Below are 19,794 nucleotides of genomic sequence, written 5' to 3' on the forward strand. Positions count from 1 at the left end.
CAAACAATAAATTTCTGTTCCATTAGGCTTAGCAGTGTTTTTTAACTTTTTTCCCCGGTGATTTTACACCCTTTTTTTTCTTTTTTTGGATTCGAAGGAATTGAATAAACTCAATCGGTGTTTTCGCACACTTTCGAATGGGGCCAACCAGGGCTGGATTTGGAAGTGTGGAGGCCCTTAATCAGGGTTCGAGAAGATCATATTTTCGAAAACATCTGATACTTTGATATATATCCGAATATTTTGATATATATATATATATGTATCCGATATTTTCGATCCGTGAAAATTAGGATATTTTGTAAAAATTTTATTGTGGGGGCCCCTTTGTTGTGGAGGCCCCGGGGCAGTAGCCCCGATTGCCCTCCCCTAAATCCGGCCGTGGGGACAACATCAAACTGATCGGATAATTATTTCCGGTAGAAAGAGCCATTTAATGCCATTTTCGGGTCCTAAAATTAAAATTCAAACAGTTCGGTTCTTTTTTGGGGTTTGAAAACCCCCCTTACGTTCCTTCTTGGGTGCCCAAGTACTTCCCTACCGAATTTGGTCAAGATCCGACGTAAACTGGATTTGTATGGGAAATTTTGACATATGGCCCAGAAGAAATCAAATCATTAGTTTTATCAACATAAGATGATTTGTCAAGAACAACAATTTCGCTGCCCTTGTCAGCTTTGGTAACAACCAGATCAGAATTCGAAACGAAGTCCTTAACAGAAAGGCTAACAGTATTAGAAAATACAGGTTTAGAAATTTTCGAGTTAAAGTCAATATTAGAAGCTATAAGATGCCGAATCAAATCTTTTTGAGAGGAAATTCAGGCAATAAATTTAAAAGCTTTCTCAGCAGGAGCAATAAGCTTTGAAAAAGAAGGTTTAACACTCACAGCAAAATTATCATTACATTTTAGAGCCTCAATTTGAGAATTGCTTAATGGAACCCTAGAAAGATTAACAACAACATTCTTATTAACAACGGGTAAATTATCAAGCCAATTAATCTGCTATAATTGGCAAATTTGTGCTTTTTTTAATGTTGTTTTTCTTACTTTACTGTTCAGCACAAAGGTATTTATTTATCTCATTTCTTAACTATATATTACCGTTTTCTATATGAAGAACTGACTTTTTACTGCATATTAAAAAAGCGTTTCCAAAAATTACTGTTTTGAAGCACAAAATCAATAAGATACATGAATTAAAACAGTACGATACTTACGTTAAGCACATTACTGCATTATAATACCACTAAACAGTAGATTGCACACATTTAATTATAATTTTTAAAATGATGAAGATAATGGCTTATGCAACGTGGGAACACCCTTCTTTCTGGCCTTTTTAAGCCACAATGAAAGAGCAGCTTCCATTTTCATGATGTTTGTATTTTCTTAGACACTACTCTACGAGCTTCAGTATTGAAATTAAATTCTGAACGTATACAGGTTTCCTTTTTCTTGAATTTTAATTATACGTATCGAAGATTCATTCATACCTAACTGTCGTGCTACCTTTGAAATACCTTTTAATTGTTCAATCATATCGAGAATCTTGACCTTTCTTTAATGGTCAAAAACTTTCTTTGTTTCTTTCCATTTTCGCCAACTTTAAATGAAAAATGGCGTTTGGGAGCCATTCTATTTTATCAATGTTAATATGTAAAATTAAAAAAAAAAGTTTAGAATCGGAGCGGTTATTTGTATAAACTAAAGCAAAGCGTTGTTTAGACTAATACAGTGAGAGGTGAACTTCCAAAAGCAGTGAACTTCTGCTTTTAGTGATGCTAAAGGGATGAAAGTCCATTCACAAAACCAATATTTAGTGTCAACGAAGGCTATTCTAACTCTCCGCAGCTCTTTTCTGAAAAATTTCATGTTGCAGGCGAGTAATTTGTGTCCACATTAAAAAATTCATTACTCATGAAAAACTCGCGTTATAGCATTTCGTGTGAGTCGGATCGCGTTGTAGCGGGATCCGACTGTAAAATAAAATAACTAGTTTATACTAAAAATAAATCGACAAATAAATTTAAATTAAAAAAATCCCCCCCCCAAAAAAACTTGATGGCACCAACTTGCCCCATAATTCCCCCCCTCCCCCTCTTGTGGGCACCCCTGAAAAACGTAGTGAGTGACGAGGGGAAAAAATGTCATGTATGGACTCAGAGGGTCATTTTACATAAGAATAAGCAAGAATGGTGTCAGAAGTATTTTAGAGGTGTTTTTTTTCTTGGCACAGCATAACAAAGAAATTTAATATTTTTGTTAAGGGAGAAAGTAGCACTTACTGCTTCAATTGTAAGACTCTGATCAGGGCGATGTCTGTTCAAAGGGGAAGGAACTGTATACTGTTCTGGTAACAACAAATGGGAAGGTCTTAATTCCCGTATCAACTTGTTAGCTTGGTTAAAACTTAAGCTGGTATCAATTGGGTAATAGACAACCTAAAACCAAAAGAAAGAAAATATTGTAAAAACATAAACTTTATAATATGCACATAGCATATTATTAATAAAATATATTGTAAAATATTGTTATGATTGCAGTTCAGAAATCATACCCTGAAACAGATCTTTTGTCACATTTGATATTTATTTCGGGATATTAATATTAAAGACAATGTTCTTACGAGAGAGTTTCATAAAATATTCTACACATCTTTGACATCTTATGCGTAATATATATATATATATATAATATGAAAAATCCTTTCCTAGGCCTTTTCCATATTAAGTTCTGTTCACTTAAATGCTTCTCATACCATATATGGCTATGTTCCAGGCTCAGATGCGTTTTCCCTTAAAGTACCTACCAGACACTTTTTTCCCTCCAGACTTAAGCCAGCCTCTGTCTGCGGTGCAAAGCCCAATAATATTTCGTTATTGCAATCTGCTCCTCCTATACAGATCACGTGAGATCACATGATCGAGGGATAATTATCTGTAATCTCTTAATGATATTCCCTATATAAAAATCGTGGCACAACTAAACAGGGAGTTAGTTAAGAGAAGTTCCTGCTGCTATATTCCATGTAAAAATAAAGATGTGATTTGTGAATGTAGCTTTGTCCTCTTCCTACGTGGTGGATTATCACGGCACAACACTGCAACAAGATTCGTAATAAGAACCGAGCGGCGGTTCTTACAAGCCGGTAGGATGATAAATGAGGGCAGAGCTGTAGCATTTTAAAATTTTTACAGCATTGAGTGATTTGCGTAAGATAATACCATGCTTCATCCGCAAGAGGATTTTTTGCTTCAAGACATCGAAACAGTATCGTTTGGAGTTAACCGCTAACAACAGTGAAACCACTTCAGAATATCCTAAGAAAGAAAAAAAAAGTTTTAAGTGTCAGATGGAGACCAGAGATCATTTCAGTGGAACTCCAGCGAAGATTTTTCCGAGTGTTGGTGCTCAGCGCATTGGCTGAATGTGTGTGTGTGACCCATCCAGTGTGCGAAAACATCATTAGGATCCACTTGCTGGTGATAAATTGTGCCACCATATGGTTTACTGTGATGATCAGATGAAAGGGGCCTCGCTCGTTGAAAGTTCGATTTGCAAGGATCTCTTGTGTGTTTTTTTCCCTTTCGTTCAATTGAAATCTTGAGATCAGGCTGGTGATTGAGTTACATTTGTTTTTAGATTTCGGAATATGATACTTTTACTTTCTTGAAATAAGTATTTTCGTTCATACTGTGTTTTCTAGGGAAAGGTTTTCATGATCTCTTTGCATTAATTATGGTTAATATGTATAATATTTATCGGCCAAGCTCTTTAAAAGGCTCATGCCGTTATGGTAGTATTTTGTTTGGTTGCCAAAAATGTTTCATGTAATGTAAATGTGTTTTCTGTTCTGATTTAAAGTAAGATAGTCTCTTTTGTGGTACTATTTTTATATGTCTTTAATTTGTAGCATTTGTTAAAATTTTACTAAATAATTTGAATATGAATGTGAAAAGTAGAAGAAATGCTTTAAAGTTTGGTGAAATTAGAGATAATGATATTGCGTAGTGGCAAAACTAGTCAAAACCTTGAAATAGAAAATGACCCAGAAATAGTCCCTTCTAATAAAAATAATTCAAAAATGGAAAACAAAGAATCAAATCGAAAAGATGCGGAAACTCAAGCTGAGGTATCGCCTGAATTAAACGTAAATAACACAGATGCGGAATGCCAAACTGTTACTGAGAGAATGCAAGAACTAAATTTAGCCGGGATTTCTGCTTCTGAAAATGAAGCAAAACAAACAAATACGGGTAGTAATCCAGAAATCTTATTGTTTGAGCCAGAGTTGGGAATAAATTTCTCAGCTTGGTTAGCTCATTTTAACCAAGAAACGAACCTAAATAAATTAAACGAAAGCTGGAAATTAAAAAATTTTCAGAAATTTATTCGCGGATCCGCCTTAAAAATCTATGTTAATCAATGTTTGTGTTGCACTTCTTTTCGCGAGATAATAGACATTTTTGAGGAACATTATTTCACCCCGATGAGTAGTTTCACCGATTTCCAGAACTTAAGATTCTCGGGAAACGCCAAAGAATTATTCTCTTATTTCACTGAAAAAGTAGAACTGGGGAGGAAAATAAATCTCAGTAACAAACATATTCTAGAAGGGCTCTCAGATGGGTTGCCGCAACAAATTAAACCTTTTCTGCTAATTAAAGACCCGCAAACTCCCACAGAATGGCTTTAAGTGGTCACTAAGATAATTAACGAGGGTACCACATGAAATGTCAAAAAATGAATTTAAGACCAAGACACGGCAACCAAGTGCTTATAGGGGACCTACCCAACTTTATCAAAACTGGGTATCGCGAAACCAAATGCAAAACAATTTTCGGCAAAACCCTAATTACGCTCACCAAAGTAGAAATAATTTTAGTCAACCACAGGACAAACGTGGTGTTTTAAACCAAAATAAGGAAAAGAACGTACTTAAAAAACAAACAACACATGATACACTGGAGCTACCTCCTAATCCTTGTAAATTCTGCGCACAACAAGGAATTATTAACGCATATCATTGGGGACAAACCTGCATAAATAAACCAAATACCTCGACGGTTGAACCATTACTAGAGTCCCCGAATAAGGATAAACAATTTAGGGAAGGAGAGGAAAATTCAAATGAAGCATGACAATTACTAGTTCCCGGGTATATAGAAGGCGAAATAATCTACAAAAGTGAAAAGAAATTATATAATGAAAATAAATTATATAGTGAAGTGTACACTAAAAATAAAAGAAACTCGAGTTTATTACAAAAGATTTATTTAAATTAGATACAGGATCAACCTTAAACATTATTCCTAGTGTGATTGCAAAAACGTTAAATGTCTCGATTGAAGAAAAAACAATCGTGAATGTTAAGCAAACCCAGGGAATTCTGACACTTAACCGAACATGTACGCTCCACCTTAAAGTTGGTAATATCGTTAGACCGGTGGAATTTTTTACTCTAGACACCGATTTACCATATGCCATATTAGGTTTAAAGAGTTGCATTCGATTTCATTTAGTCATTGACTGTATGAGACGGGTCGTTATGCAGGATCGGAAAAAACTGATCACTTTTTCTGAGTCCGCGCTAAATGATTTGTCTTTGCGCATTTTGCCTGAAATCAAGGTTAAGGACAGTGAAAATAATGATCCTGGAAATGAAAATACTAAATTAAAGAAAAGTAAGCGTAGAAAAAAAGTTAACAAAACTAAAAAGAAAAAATGTTTTAAGGAAAATCGAACTGAAAATAGCATAAAAAAGGCAATTAATAGCACCAGTAATCAAGAAGGAGAAGAAAAGAAAATTTGGAGAAGCGAAAAAAATGATTCTCTTCATTTTTCTAAGGTTTCCGTGTTGGATTGCGGGGGTGGAGGCTTACGCTCACGTCAGTCAATCAACGGAGAATCGGAAAACGGAGAAAATGCGGATCTGAAGGAAATGCTTCAAAATTATGACGATATATTTTCGATACATAAGTATGATTTTGGAACTATTAGAATTGAACCACAACGGTAAGGTTAACATCCGACTTACCGGTGACATTAAGGGCATATAAAACGTCCCCTAAACAACAGGAAGAAATTGACAATCAAATTCGAGAATTGTTAAAAGCAAAAATAATAAAAGAGAACTTACAAAAATTATTGAGTGTTACATAGTTTACCTCAAACTACAATGTCATTATAATTGTACTGTGTTTTTATTAGTAACTGTAGTGTTATTGTATATGTAATGTGTATAATGTTATAACATTTCAGATTGAAGAAAAAAAAAAGGAAAGAGGTTGCAGATAATTTCCAGTCTTCATTTTTTCCCCCTATTCAGTCCTGTCATATTCTTTTGGGGAGGGGGGATGTAATATGAAAAATCCTTTCCTAGGCCTTTTCCATATTAAGTTCTGTTCACTTAAATGCTTCTCATACCATATATGGCTATGTTCCAGGCTCAGATGCGTTTTCCCTTAAAGTACCTACCAGACACTTTTTTCCCTCCAGACTTAAGCCAGCCTCTGTCTGCGGTGCAAAGCCCAATAATATTTCGTTATTGCAATCTGCTCCTCCTATACAGATCACGTGAGATCACATGATCGAGGGATAATTATCTGTAATCTCTTAATGATATTCCCTATACAAAAATCGTGGCACAACTAAACAGGGAGTTAGTTAAGAGAAGTTCCTGCTGCTATATTCCATGTAAAAATAAAGATGTGATTTGTGAATGTAGCTTTGTCCTCTTCCTACGTGGTGGATTATCACGGCACAACACTGCAACAAGATTCGTAATAAGAACCGAGCGGCGGTTCTTACATATATATATATATATACAGTGCTCGATTTCAGGCGGAACGCGGCGGAACGGCGTTCCGGAACCTCTCTCTGTAAAAAAACTAAATTATTTGAAAACAGTTAAAATTCTTTGTCAGTGAGTAGACTCATCCGCCGCGGCGCACGTGCAGTATAGCTTCCTCCCCTCCAGGTTAGAGATAGACTCGTCCGTCTGGCGTCTATTCCCCATTTCGTTCATCACTAGATGCTCAGTTGCTCAGTCGTAGTCCCGTAGTCAGGAGTCCGTGTTGTCCTGTACTGTACTCTACTACGCGCTACCCACTTGCACACACGGTCGTCTTTTATTTATCTCTGTTACGTTACTTAGGTTAGTTGTGTTGAAGTTTATCAATGTATGCGAGTGTGATTGTTGTGAAATAAGATGAACAAAAAGTTAACCGATTTTTTTTTACCCTCGGGTGATACTAAGAGACTTAAGCGAACCATTGATTGTGAAGACAACCTCACGCAACCATCTTCAACGACCTTACAACTGTCAACTAGCACTGAAAAGGTAACCAGTTCAGATTCTGACGAACATCACTCTAAAGAACAAGGACAAAAGGTTGAGTGTAACGACAATGCCTTGCCAGATTGTTGGACTAATTTTCAAAAAACTGATTTTTGCGAAAAATATGACTGGTTGTTAATTAAAAATGGAAAGTTAGGATGCAGTACTTGTAAAGAAGTAGGGATCTTATCTGTTAAGAAAAAAACAGGTATGAAAATTTCAAAAGAATGGGCAAATGTTGAAATAGACAGTTATGGTGACACTAAACAGAAAAAGCAAACGTCTTTAAGGAAAAAGATTTTTGACCACAAAGAGAGTGCTGGTCATAAGGCAGCTGCTGAAATCCTAATCGAAAGTAAAGACGGAAAACTGGAGAAAACTATTTTGAGACAGAACTCTCATGAAAAAGAAATAACGGGGAAAATTTTCCGAACGGCGTACAAGGTTGTTAAAGAAAATCAGTCTTTTAACAATTTTGAAACGGAAGTTGATTTGCAAGAATTAAATGGGATTAACATGGGTCGCATTTTACACTCAGACAAAGCCTGTGCTAAAATTGCTTTGCATATCAGTAAGGAAATGAAGAAAACCTTTGTAGATGAAGTCATTAAGAATGATACAAAACTTGGTTTGATAATTGATGAATCCACGTCCTTAAGTAATAAGTCAAGTTTAATAGTATACGTTCGGTGTTCTTTGCCTAAAACCGGTATGAGTGGCTCCACTAACGTCTTTTTGGATCTAATAGAACTAGATGGCGTTACTGCTAGAGCTGTTTTTGACTCTTTGATGAACTGTCTTCGGTCTAATGGACCATCTGACGTATTTTTAAGTAATAATTTAACAAGCTTAACTTGTGATGGTGCTGCTACTATGATCGGTAAGAACAAAGGCGTTGCAACATTATTTCGTGAGAAATTTCCTTCTGTTATTGTTTGGCACTGTGCAAACCATAGACTTGAGCTGTCAGTGTCAGACGTTATTAAATCTGTTTCAGAAGTTAATAGGTTTAAATCTTTTATTGACAAACTCTATGTTGTCTATCATGCTTCACCAAAGAACAGCAGGGAACTTCGAAGCTGTGCAACTCTTTTGGATACAGAAATGTTAAAAATTGGAAGAGTCTTGAGCACCCGTTGGGTGGCATCTAGTTTTAGATCTGTGTCAGCTGTTTGGACGTCATATGAAGCATTAGTCGAACACTTTAAAGAAGCTTCAAATGACCCATCTAGAGACAGCAAAGATAAAAGTACTTTTTCCGGACTTCTTAACAAAATCACAGAAACTAATTTCATTCTAGACCTGGGATTGATGGCAGATGCTTTGCAAGAACTTTCAGAACTAAGTGAAGCTTTACAACATCGTAATGCAGATTTGAACTATGCGAACAGAAAATTGCTAATCACAGTTGGTTTATTTGAAGAAAGAAAAACAGTTCCAGGGTCCTACTCAACAATGGCTCAAGAAGCAGTAAACAACTTGTCTTTTTTCGGAGTTCCTCTCCACACAAAAGAAGGGAGATCAGACAATCAGCCGTTGAACCCCAAAATATTTTACGAGGCCCTTAAAACTTCTATTGAAACGAGACTACTTGATGACAAAGATGTTGAGTTAGCTACAACTCTTGAAGTTATGGATACCAAAACCTGGCCGACGAAACTCCCAATAACTTTTGGGGAAAATGAAATGAGGAAACTTGCTTCCAGGTTCAAACTTAACGAAAGACAGTTAATTACAGGTTTACGCGAATATATCTACTCCAGAGAGTTACCAGAAAGCCTCAATCCTGTAAAACAATCAATTGACTCGGTTGCCATTTCATCAAGTGAATGTGAAAGAGGATTCTCTCAGATGAACTTAATAATTACACCGCTGCGATCTTCACTCAACATAAGAACGGTTTCTGGCCTGATGTTTTTGAAAATTAATGGACCTCCTCTTAGACTGTTTGATCCAGAGAAGTATGTTAACTCTTGGCTGGTTTCTGGACACCACTCGGCGCTAGCTGTCAAGAGTAAGGAAAGATCAAGAGAAGGCAAATACGAAGAAAACATGATGAAGTTTTGGAGTATATTTTAAGAACAATTTTTGAAACAGTTATGTTGTATTGTTTTACTGCTTTTCATTATGTTTATTAAAAAGTTTGAGTTCAATAAAATATTTCTTTCTTTTTAACCGAATACTCCCTTTCTTACGTGGTTGGCAGTTTGACTTGTTGATTGACTGTGTTAAAGTGTTGATGTTGCTGACTGAAATTTCTTCTTACTTGATTAGTCAAAATATTTGTTTCAAGCCTTACTTTTTGAACACTAAACTATTGTTGATTGAGAAGTAAAAACAGCCTAAAAATGCGTAATTTTAAACTGAAATTTTGAAAATTTTCCGAGAGCACCCGGACCCCCCTTTAGCTGGGGGGGGGTATGGATACCCCTCAGACCCCCCGGTGTGTCCGCCCTTAACAGAGTTCCGGTACCTCAATTTTTAGAAATCGAGCACTGTATATATATATATTAGGGTGCATCATTTGCCCAACTAGTCTAAAATTGTTTTGTCCCTAATTTAAAAATGTTCTCATACCACTAGATAGCATTCCTGTGAATTTTTATGAAAATCAAAATTAATTTAGGTATCCCACCTCAAGCAAGAAGTTTCTTTTTTAAGGTAAATGAACAATTATAACATCAAAAGTGACTCAAAGTGCAATACTAGGAAATAATTTTTTAATTATTTAATTTACATTGTACTTGTGTTAACTTTAATTGTTACCATATTTTCAGTAACTGTTCACTGTTCAGGTTCACTATTCGTTTTCAACTTTCTACCATTTTCTTCTACCATACAACTACTAATGCTAGTTCTTTAAGTTTTCTTGTTATTCTAAGCATATCTGTGTCGTAAACCACTTAAACAAGTTAATCTATTCTATTTTAATTCATAAGGTGTATGAATTTTTGAAAGTAACGTATTTTGAATACTTTTAATAAACATGAGTGAATCAGCTGCTGTTGAATCAGTGACATTTTCTCCACAAAGAAAGCTTTGTTCATCTGTATAAAAGGTAAAAGTCAAAACCAGACAATCTTCAATGGTATTTGGACTTGGAAGTGGAATAACTCAAGAGGACTCAGAATTTAAGGGTTCAAGCACTAGCTTGCAAGTGCTTCCCTGCTTGATGTATCATATTGAGAAAGGTGCCGATCATAATCTTACGAAATGGGAGTCTGCAAAACTTGTCTTGTCAAAAATATCCGATTTCTATGCAAAAGCAAACATTCCAATGATTACTGAATGTAAATCATGTGAGAAAATACTAAAACTTCATGAAGACATTACAAAATTAAAGCAATTCCTCTTCAAAGAAGAAATACAACAAATTCCATTAATGAAGGAAAGAAAGTGGAAGAAGAAATAGCTAAAACATTTTCATTATCGCTTAAAAATGAAGAATGCCTTATAAAAAATTCAGAAGAGTAAGCTTTTCTTCAATCTATGAAAAGTTATCGTCTAGCAACCTTTGGCTCACATGATAAAATATTACATGAAAAAATTAAGTGTCAGGGAAATGCATGAAATATCAAAGCAGCATTTTATGAAAAAATAGCCAAGGAAACAAGCAACTTCAATACAAGTTTTAATTCAGCTATTATTGATGAAATTAAGAGATGAAAATAGCGATGCAAGTGATGAGACAGATCTGAGAGATCAGATTTATAATGCTCATAATACCAGAAATCTTCATCGTACAATACGAACTGGTACATATGCTTTTATTCCACATGATATTATGAAACGACCTGATGTTATATCATTAGCAACACGTTTAAAAATGACACCAGCAAGTAAGCTTCATACACTAAAGTTTTAATAGCAGAAGCTGGTGGTGATTCATCCAAAACTTCAGCATCATATGCAACAACAGACAGAGCAAGATGATCAAGTGTCAGAGACATTGCCAAAGCTTGTAAGGATCAATGGAATGGTTATGATTTTGCAACTTTGCACTGGGATTCTAAACTCTTACCAACTTAAAGAAATCAAAATATTGCAGAAGAAAGGTTTGCAGTTATATTGGGTAATTCAATATGAAGTTAAGCTTCTTGGTATACCAGCATATCCACCAGGAACAGACAAAAAAATGGAGATATCATTGCTAATTAACAACTAATTTGCTAAATTCATGGAACTGTTCTGACTCAACAGTTAATATGTCGTTTGACACAACTGCTTCTAATACGGGGCATATAATTGCAGCATGTGTAGTTATTCAAGAGCATTTGGGTAAAGCTCTCCTGTGGTCAGCTTGCCGTCACCACATTGGAGAAATTATGTTGTCACATGTGTTTGACGATTTAAAAATTGAAGCATCGAAGTCACCACACATATCTGTTTAAAAGATTTCCCAAACATTATACATTACTACAGTTTGTGGAAGAGTGACGCTGATATACCTATAAATTTATTCAAATTTGATGACAGTTCATTCAGTGAGTTCGCAAAAAGATTAATTGACGAGTGCAAAAACATTGTTATCAAATCAGCTAAATCAAATGTGTTTTGAAGAGGTGACTACTTAGAGTTTGTTCAACTTTGTCTTTTATTTTTAGTAAACGATCCAAATGAGATAACTGCAATCGACTTTAAACGCCCAGGAGCTTTACACAAAGCACGATGGATGACAAAATTAATTTATTCAATCAAAATTCGCTTATTTCAACATCAAATCCGAGAACTGCCAACTGGAACAATAACTACACATTAACAAGTTTTAAAATTTAGAAATTTTGTTAATTTCGTCACTTTGGTATATAGTTCATGGTGGATGACATGCACTTCTGTCTTCGATGCACCATGGAATGACTTGAATTCTTTCAATTACTTATAAAATGTAGTATTATAAATTCAGAAATTTCTGGAAGTGCACTTAATGCTTTTAAAAATCACCTTTGGTATCTGACAGAAGAAACTGTACCTCTAGCACTATAAAGTGATAAAGCAAAGTGCTCTTGCTGACAGTATGTTAGCCATTAGACCAACTAATCTTTCTAATCCAAAACACAGATTTGGTATGGGATTTGGAAAACCAAAGTTTCCAACAGAAATTGGTTCATCATCAACACTGTCTGATTTTGTTGGCATTGATTCCTGCTTTTTACTTTTAATTTTGAAGTTAGATTCAGAAGTCATGGTGGAAGATGTTAAACAGTGACCAAATTGTACTTTATTTCAGACTTCAAAAACTAATTTGAAAGGAATAAATGTAGTAAACGATTGTGCTGAGCGAGGAATAAAGCTGAACAATGATTTTTTAATATCAGCCAAAACTAAAGATCATTACCAGAATATATTACAAGTAGTTGAGCATGATCGAAAACAATTCCCAAATCTTCTCAAAAGGAGGAAAATTGATTAAAAACTAACTTTCAAGCCAAACTTTAATAATTAACAAAGTAATATTATGAAATATACTGTAAATTTGTTTCAATAAGTAAAATAACTCTTTCAGTAACTAAACAAATGTAAAAAAATTGCTTAATTTTTCCGAGTTTTCATAACTTTCAGTTGGCAGGTGGCACACATAGATATTGTTCAAAGTGTGAAAAATTTCACACAAATTATTAATTTTGTATGTAGAATAAAAATAGCTTAGGGACAAAGCATTTGTAAACGAAAAAAAATTTGATGGGGCGTTTGATGCACCCTAATATATATATATATATATATATATATATATATATATATATATATATATATATATATATATATATATATATATATATACGAGGGCTCTTTTTTTATCAACTTCCAATGTGGTGTAAAAATAAAACTAGTGAGAGTAATTAAATAAATTAATTGTCAAAAGTTAAGTACATTATTGTTTACTTTTCAACATAATCACCATTTAAATTGAGGCATTTTTCATACCTGGGTACAAGCTTCTTAATACCTTCTTCATAGAAGTTTGCCGCCAGTGATTTGAGATGGGTTTCCACGGCGTTTTTGTAGCCTAACTTGTCAGTTACGATAGTGTATAGGGCTGAAATCGCAGGAAACTGATCGGATAGGTCTGTACTCGTAAAACCTCCAATTGCTTCTTAGTTTGGACAACTTGATCAACGAGGTCTTTGTTTGCGACCGACTTTCGTCCTTGGCCCCCTTCATCATGAATGTCACTTTGTCCATCTTTAAATTTCCTACACCAATCACGCACTGCACTGTCACTCATAAAGCTTTCACAGTATATTCATTTCATTCTACGGTGAATTTCTGCTGCGGATAACCCTTTAGCTTGCAAAAAGCGAATGACACTTCACAACTCACACTTGGTGGGAGATTCTATCATGGTAGCCATGTTTATATGTCGCTAGATAAACTGGTAATGGCGTCAGACACTCGAAAACGAGTGAGGTTGTAGAGGTGCGCAGTCGACTGCCGCACATTGCTGGCCGATGTCGCTCGCCCTGCCGTCTAGCGGCACGATTGGAGGTTGAAAAAAAAACAGCCCTCATATATATATATATATATATATATATATATATATGCATGTAAAATGTAGAGATTGAGTTTTCAGCAAGTTAATTGTAATTTATTATCAATACTCCTTTAAATCACTCTAGTAAATGTTGAGACTTATTCTTTTATAGTTATCACAGCCACCAAGAAGCATATTGTTCTATCCACATATTTTTTTTAATAACTGGTATGACAATTCCGTCTGCACCTGTTTAAAAGCTAAACAAATCTTTATAAGGAAAATTAAAAATAATCAGCAACAAAATAACATACAGTCGAGTCCCGACTTACGCAAGGGATGCCATCCAAGACTATCGCGTAAGTCAAAATTTCGCGTTGTAGAGAAATGTAGGTATACAATTTTTTATAAACATACCAAATTCTTTTAGACACTGTTAAACAGCCATTAAACTGCTTTAAAGTACTCCTCAACTATACATTACAGTTTCTTACATAAAGAACTAAATTTTTACTATTTTTAAAAAAATTTAAAAAAAAAACGTTTTATTCAACGTAAAATATTTCAAGTTGCACAAAATGAATAATCAATGGGAGGGAAAGACATAAAATAAAACAACACGGCACGAACAGCATGTAGTAATAATAAAATGCTGCTCTATAAGTAGTGCTCTGCACAGTAGATGCAGTAATAATGTTCATGAGTTGAAAAATGATGATGATGATGATTTATGCTCCTTTCTTTTTCATTACATTTTAAAATGCTATTGCTTCGCCTTGTCTTTTATAACGTTTCCATTTATGGCATTAGCCTCTCTTCCGGAACTCTTTAATCCACAGAGCAGCTTCCATTTTCATAATACATATTTACTTTGCTTAGACACTACTTCGCAATTCAATAATTGAAACTAGGTTCTGAAGCAAGCTCTAAGTTCTGTTGTTTTGACTTTTAATTGATTCAATTCCATTGAATTAATGAAAGATTCACTCATACATATTTTCATGCTACCATCGACATTTTGCTCTTGTACAAGCATATCGAGAATCTTAACCTTTTTTTTTGGCAAGAACTTTTCTTTTCTTCCCATCTTCAAACTTTGGATGAAACTGAGCACTAAGGCATGGTTCTATTTCATCAACTTTAATAACTAGAATGAAAAATAAATAAATAAATAAAAGATGCTGAGTGGTTATTTGATGCACTAACAATGCGATACGGAGACTAGTTTGGTGTGAGAACTTTCGCTGCTGTCAGTGATGCCAAAGGGATGTAATAATATTCATGAAATCAATATTTAGCAGCCAATAATGGAGTCAATACTTCCTTCTAAAAAAAAAAAAATCGTGTTGTCGATGAGGAATTTGTGTTAGCTCTAAAATTCGTTACTCGAGAAAAATTCGCGTTATAGCCCTTTCGCGCAAGTCGGATCGCGTTGTAGCGGGAGTCGACTGTATATCAATCTTGAACTCTGGTTGTAACAGTAAATTTGTAAAGCAGTCAAGCTTGATTGCAATTCCAGCAGTAATTTTGATTCTAAAAAAAGGTTTTTTAAATAACAAAACAACAAAATGCCGAGCATGCATGGGTAAATTAAAAGTGATTAAGTCTTTCAATCGATTCATTGCTTTGATGTTTCTTTTATTATGTGCTAATTAAAATTTTTTACAATTTATATTATGCTTCAAAATTTAAAAATTTGATTATTTTATTCGGTATTATAGTACATTTTATAATATAATAAATAATATATCTTACTTTCATTTCAAGAGGCTGATATGGAGCAAGTGCTTCCATATGAGGAAAATCAGGTTCTAAAAAGAGAAATAATACAACACTGTTATTACAGAAGTTCAGTAAATACTACATTTGAAAACTTTTCAGTCAGAAAACAATTTACGGTAAAATCATCCAAGATGAACTTACTTTCTCAAAATACAGTCAACGCTCTTTAGAATGACCCCTATTACTCAACCCTTCCATTATAGTGACCGATACAGGAAGTCCCGTTCCCTATTCCACAGATGCAATGTTGTTTTATTGTCTAATACAGTGTCCAACCTGAATCGTTCATTCCAATATCCAACGTCCAAAATTAAATCTCTTTTTCTTTTTTTTTTTATTTGTTATCCTGAGGACTATATAACCATTTGAAAACTAATAAACATTTTATGTTTTTAAATTTAAAATATTTCAATTGAAATCAATTACAGGTTGGTATAAAATGAAAGAAAAATAAATGATGAAAACCACACAGAATAGACGAATTATATTTTTTGGAAAAAGTCGAGAAAGTGGAAAGCTTCTAGAATATCAATATAATAAGAGAAGATATACTTGGAAAAAAAAACTCTTATATAACGAGCGTCGACTGTGTAGTGCTAAGTACAACAAGATACTTTTCCAGTATATTATTATTCATGAATTAAAAACTATTATTAAAATTATATTGAAAGCCCAATATGAAAAAAGGCGAATCCAAATATAAAACTTAGAGCAATTTGCTTAAGCTGATATTTTTATTTCATGTTTTCACTTTCAAAAAAAAATCACAACATATGTTAATGTATCCTCATATAATCATATATGCAAATGAATATTGGCATAAAGAATTAAGCCACTGATTTCTTAAATAAACCCCCAAGTACTAGAAAACTTCATTTCAAAAAGTTGGCATTTTGTCAATAGATAAAATTTCCCCCCTAAACAGTTGCAAATTTCAAAATATATTCCAAATTGTAAATTTCACTTTCATAAATGAGGAATGTTTTGATAACGACAAAAAATAACATTCAAACTTTTTATTAATTTGAAAGCAAAAATCTTGATGATATAAAATAGATTGCTCAGAATCACGTACTTAAGTTTTTGAGGAGATAGCAGATTCTCTACTTTAATAAATAAATAATAATACTTATTACAATACAAACCTGTAAAAATGATCACATTATTTGAATTGCTACCCCATAGCTCCATGAAATGAACACAATCCCCAAATCTTAGTGATGGATGCCCAGCGAACACAACACAAGGACTTCGAAACTCTTGACTAAATGACTCATCTGGAAAGAACGTATGAACAAAATGTCATGACATATAGAGCTGAATTCTTAAGCTATGTTAATTTAAAAGAGAAATATTGAAATTCAACTTTTAATCCATTCATTCAGTTATTGGCTTAGCTGAGAAAATGTAAAGAAAGCTTTTTTATAATTAAAATAATTTATAGTAAACATGTTTTTCTCTCTTATGTTGTAAGGAAGACTCCTACTAATAAATTGAAATCAAATAACGAATTTTGTTTTGCTTAAACAGAACAAATTGCCCAAGGCAATGACACTCAAACCAAGCATTTTATGAGCCATTCAGTATCAAAACTAGCTCAGTCCACTTCTTTTGCATTTTGTAGATGAGCTGGAAAACTTTTACAGATTGAGCTGCTTTTCAAAAAAAAAAAAAAAGTCTTTGACCTAACTTATCTGGATGTACTTTGCAGTGTGATGGTATCTACCAAGATGTGTCCTATGAAATGAATGAATCGTTTATTTATTTATTTTTTGAAAATTGACGGCTTGGTTTTGACACTAAATGCCTGATATAATACTGCAGTGAGAAGGTAAAGAGCAGTGTCTGCAGGAATGAGGTTTTAAGATATTTGAAGAAAATGCATTCTGGGTTCCATTTTAAAAATAGGATAATGCTGGAACTTGGCTTTTTCAAGCTTTACTAAGCAGAAACCGAATAACTAAGTTTAAGTGCAATATAAGACAAAAATGTAAAAAAATAAAAAAATTTAAATATTGCTTTCATAGAAGCCATAAACAAAAGAGAAAATAAGTTAAACGAAAAAAAATTCCATAATATGAAAAAGTTTTTAAAAAAAATATAATAATACATACAGACAGACACATTGCAATGAAATTTTATAACTACCATACAATAAAACTTCCAGTGCCCAAATGAGAGAAATCTCATGCAGCATTGAAAATATATCAAGGAATACCTTTTAAGCTACTAAATGCTTTCAGACGTCCTCCCTTCAGTAGATGTGCATGAGGGAATGGTTCTTCGGGAGTATAAACTTTGCATTGTTTGCTCTGAGTTACCCTACAAACAAATAATTTTTTGACTTAATAAATAGAATTAAAATAACAAAACACATTCCTAAATGAGTAAATAACTTTGTGTTTAAGGAGAAAGCAATGGTTCCGCTCACATGTGCATAACTCATTAGATCTTAAGAAAGACAAAAAGTAGAAAACCATTTGATGCCCCCCCCCCCCTTTAGCCCTTTTTAAAAATAACATCTAGTGCACATACGAAATATATAAAATAAAACATTTAACAAGCTATGTTCATTCTCATACAAAACATTGGAAAATATGAATATCAAATATTTAAACCAAAAAAAAAAAGAACTAGAACAGGGTTCAGTTATGAGAACATAAAAATGAATTATCACATTTTAAAAGCACCTTCTTAAAATATGCACAAAATAAACACGGTAGAACTCCAATTATAATAACTCCTATTGTCAAAATTGCCAATTACATGAGTCACTTTCAGAAGTTCAAGAAGAAAAAGAAAAGTAAATGGAAATATACTGCAATCCAGAAAATAATGATTCTGTCTAGACGTTATTCCCACCTGCAAAGCTAGTCAAGCAATTACTTTGACTTACTTTTACTCAGCAAGCAAACATATTCAGTTAAAATATGGTATGTGCATATTAAAATGTGTGTACACTAATTTAAAGCACTTGTGAGTACACTTAACATGTAAAGGTGTTGCCATTTCATTTGATTAATCCAAAATTCCTTTTCTGATTGTGGAAGTGGTATCAACATGTGTTGTGGAGGGGCATATTCGAAACAATATTTTTTATTACTATACTCAACAAGAGTCTCACATTCAGTTCCATCCAACATCATCTAGGCCAACATGATTCTGTTTGGTTAGGGAAAAAAAAAATCACATTGTGAAGATCACTCTCCAAAATTTTTCTTATTCTACTATCAGAAGATTGCTGGCCAGCTGCATATTTAAGTACTAAAAACTTTGGAGATGGATGCTCTCACAAATGCTACATTTTTTAAAGTTGTAATGGTCTGAGGATGGTCAGGTATTAATTTTTTCTTTCAGTGCAGTATCTGTAGCTCTAAAATTTAATACCTAAACAACAGTTTTAAAAAATCTAATACAGGATCATATCGGCCAAACTGAACAGAATGTGAAATTCTTTTGAAGTAATAATAAAAAAACCACCATTTTGCACATGCTCCTTCACAGCACATGACAATGTTTATTACACCATGCAATTGCTGCTACTGCAAATGGCACATATACTCATATATGTAAATAATATCCATTCCAACATTGTATCCCAACCACAACTCAAATAGAGCCCTCTTCAAATACAGGAGGGCAATACGTCAGACCCTGTATAAGAGCAATAATTTCATCTCTTGAATAAGCCAAGAAAAGGATTGAAATTCAAATAATCTCAAAAATTAAATTTTGCTAATCAAAATTTAAAAACTATTAAAAGAAATCATGAATGAAATAGGCAATAGATTTTGCCAATAAAAAATTTATATCTCTAATATTTCTGCTGAAGTAAGAATGTAAAAAATGTAAAACACCTGAAAATAATTTTTTCTTTTTTAAAAAAATTACCTGTTATTATACAAACTACATTTTGATCCTTTAACATAAAATTTGACAGCATATGCAAAAAATAGCCTTTGGAAGTTGCATTTTGCTAAAGATTACATTTAACACATTACTCAATATTTTTCAAGTTGATAAATTTGCAGTATGCATTAAATTTCATATAGCATCACAAACTATTTTATGCAGCGGTGTTTCCATATACGCCACATACTTTCAAAAAATTTTTAGACATACAGCGAATATATGATCGCATACACACACACACATATTGTGCATAATGAATTACTGGGAGTGCACCCTCAGAAAAACAGA

General features: G+C 33.6%; 1 protein-coding gene across 1 annotated transcript in view; it reads right to left on the reverse strand.

Moving 5' to 3' along the window:
• The window catches only part of LOC129230741 (integrator complex subunit 9-like), a 133,720-nt gene that overhangs the window by 13,665 nt on the left and 100,261 nt on the right, over positions 1-19,794 (reverse strand). The window contains 4 exon segments of the mRNA XM_054865167.1: positions 2,290-2,445; positions 15,568-15,623; positions 16,740-16,871; positions 17,813-17,916. Of these exon segments, the coding sequence (XP_054721142.1) occupies positions 2,290-2,445; positions 15,568-15,623; positions 16,740-16,871; positions 17,813-17,916 (448 nt within the window).

The sequence above is a fragment of the Uloborus diversus genome, chromosome 9, assembly GCF_026930045.1.
Source record: "Uloborus diversus isolate 005 chromosome 9, Udiv.v.3.1, whole genome shotgun sequence".
Classification (NCBI taxonomy): domain Eukaryota; kingdom Metazoa; phylum Arthropoda; class Arachnida; order Araneae; family Uloboridae; genus Uloborus; species Uloborus diversus.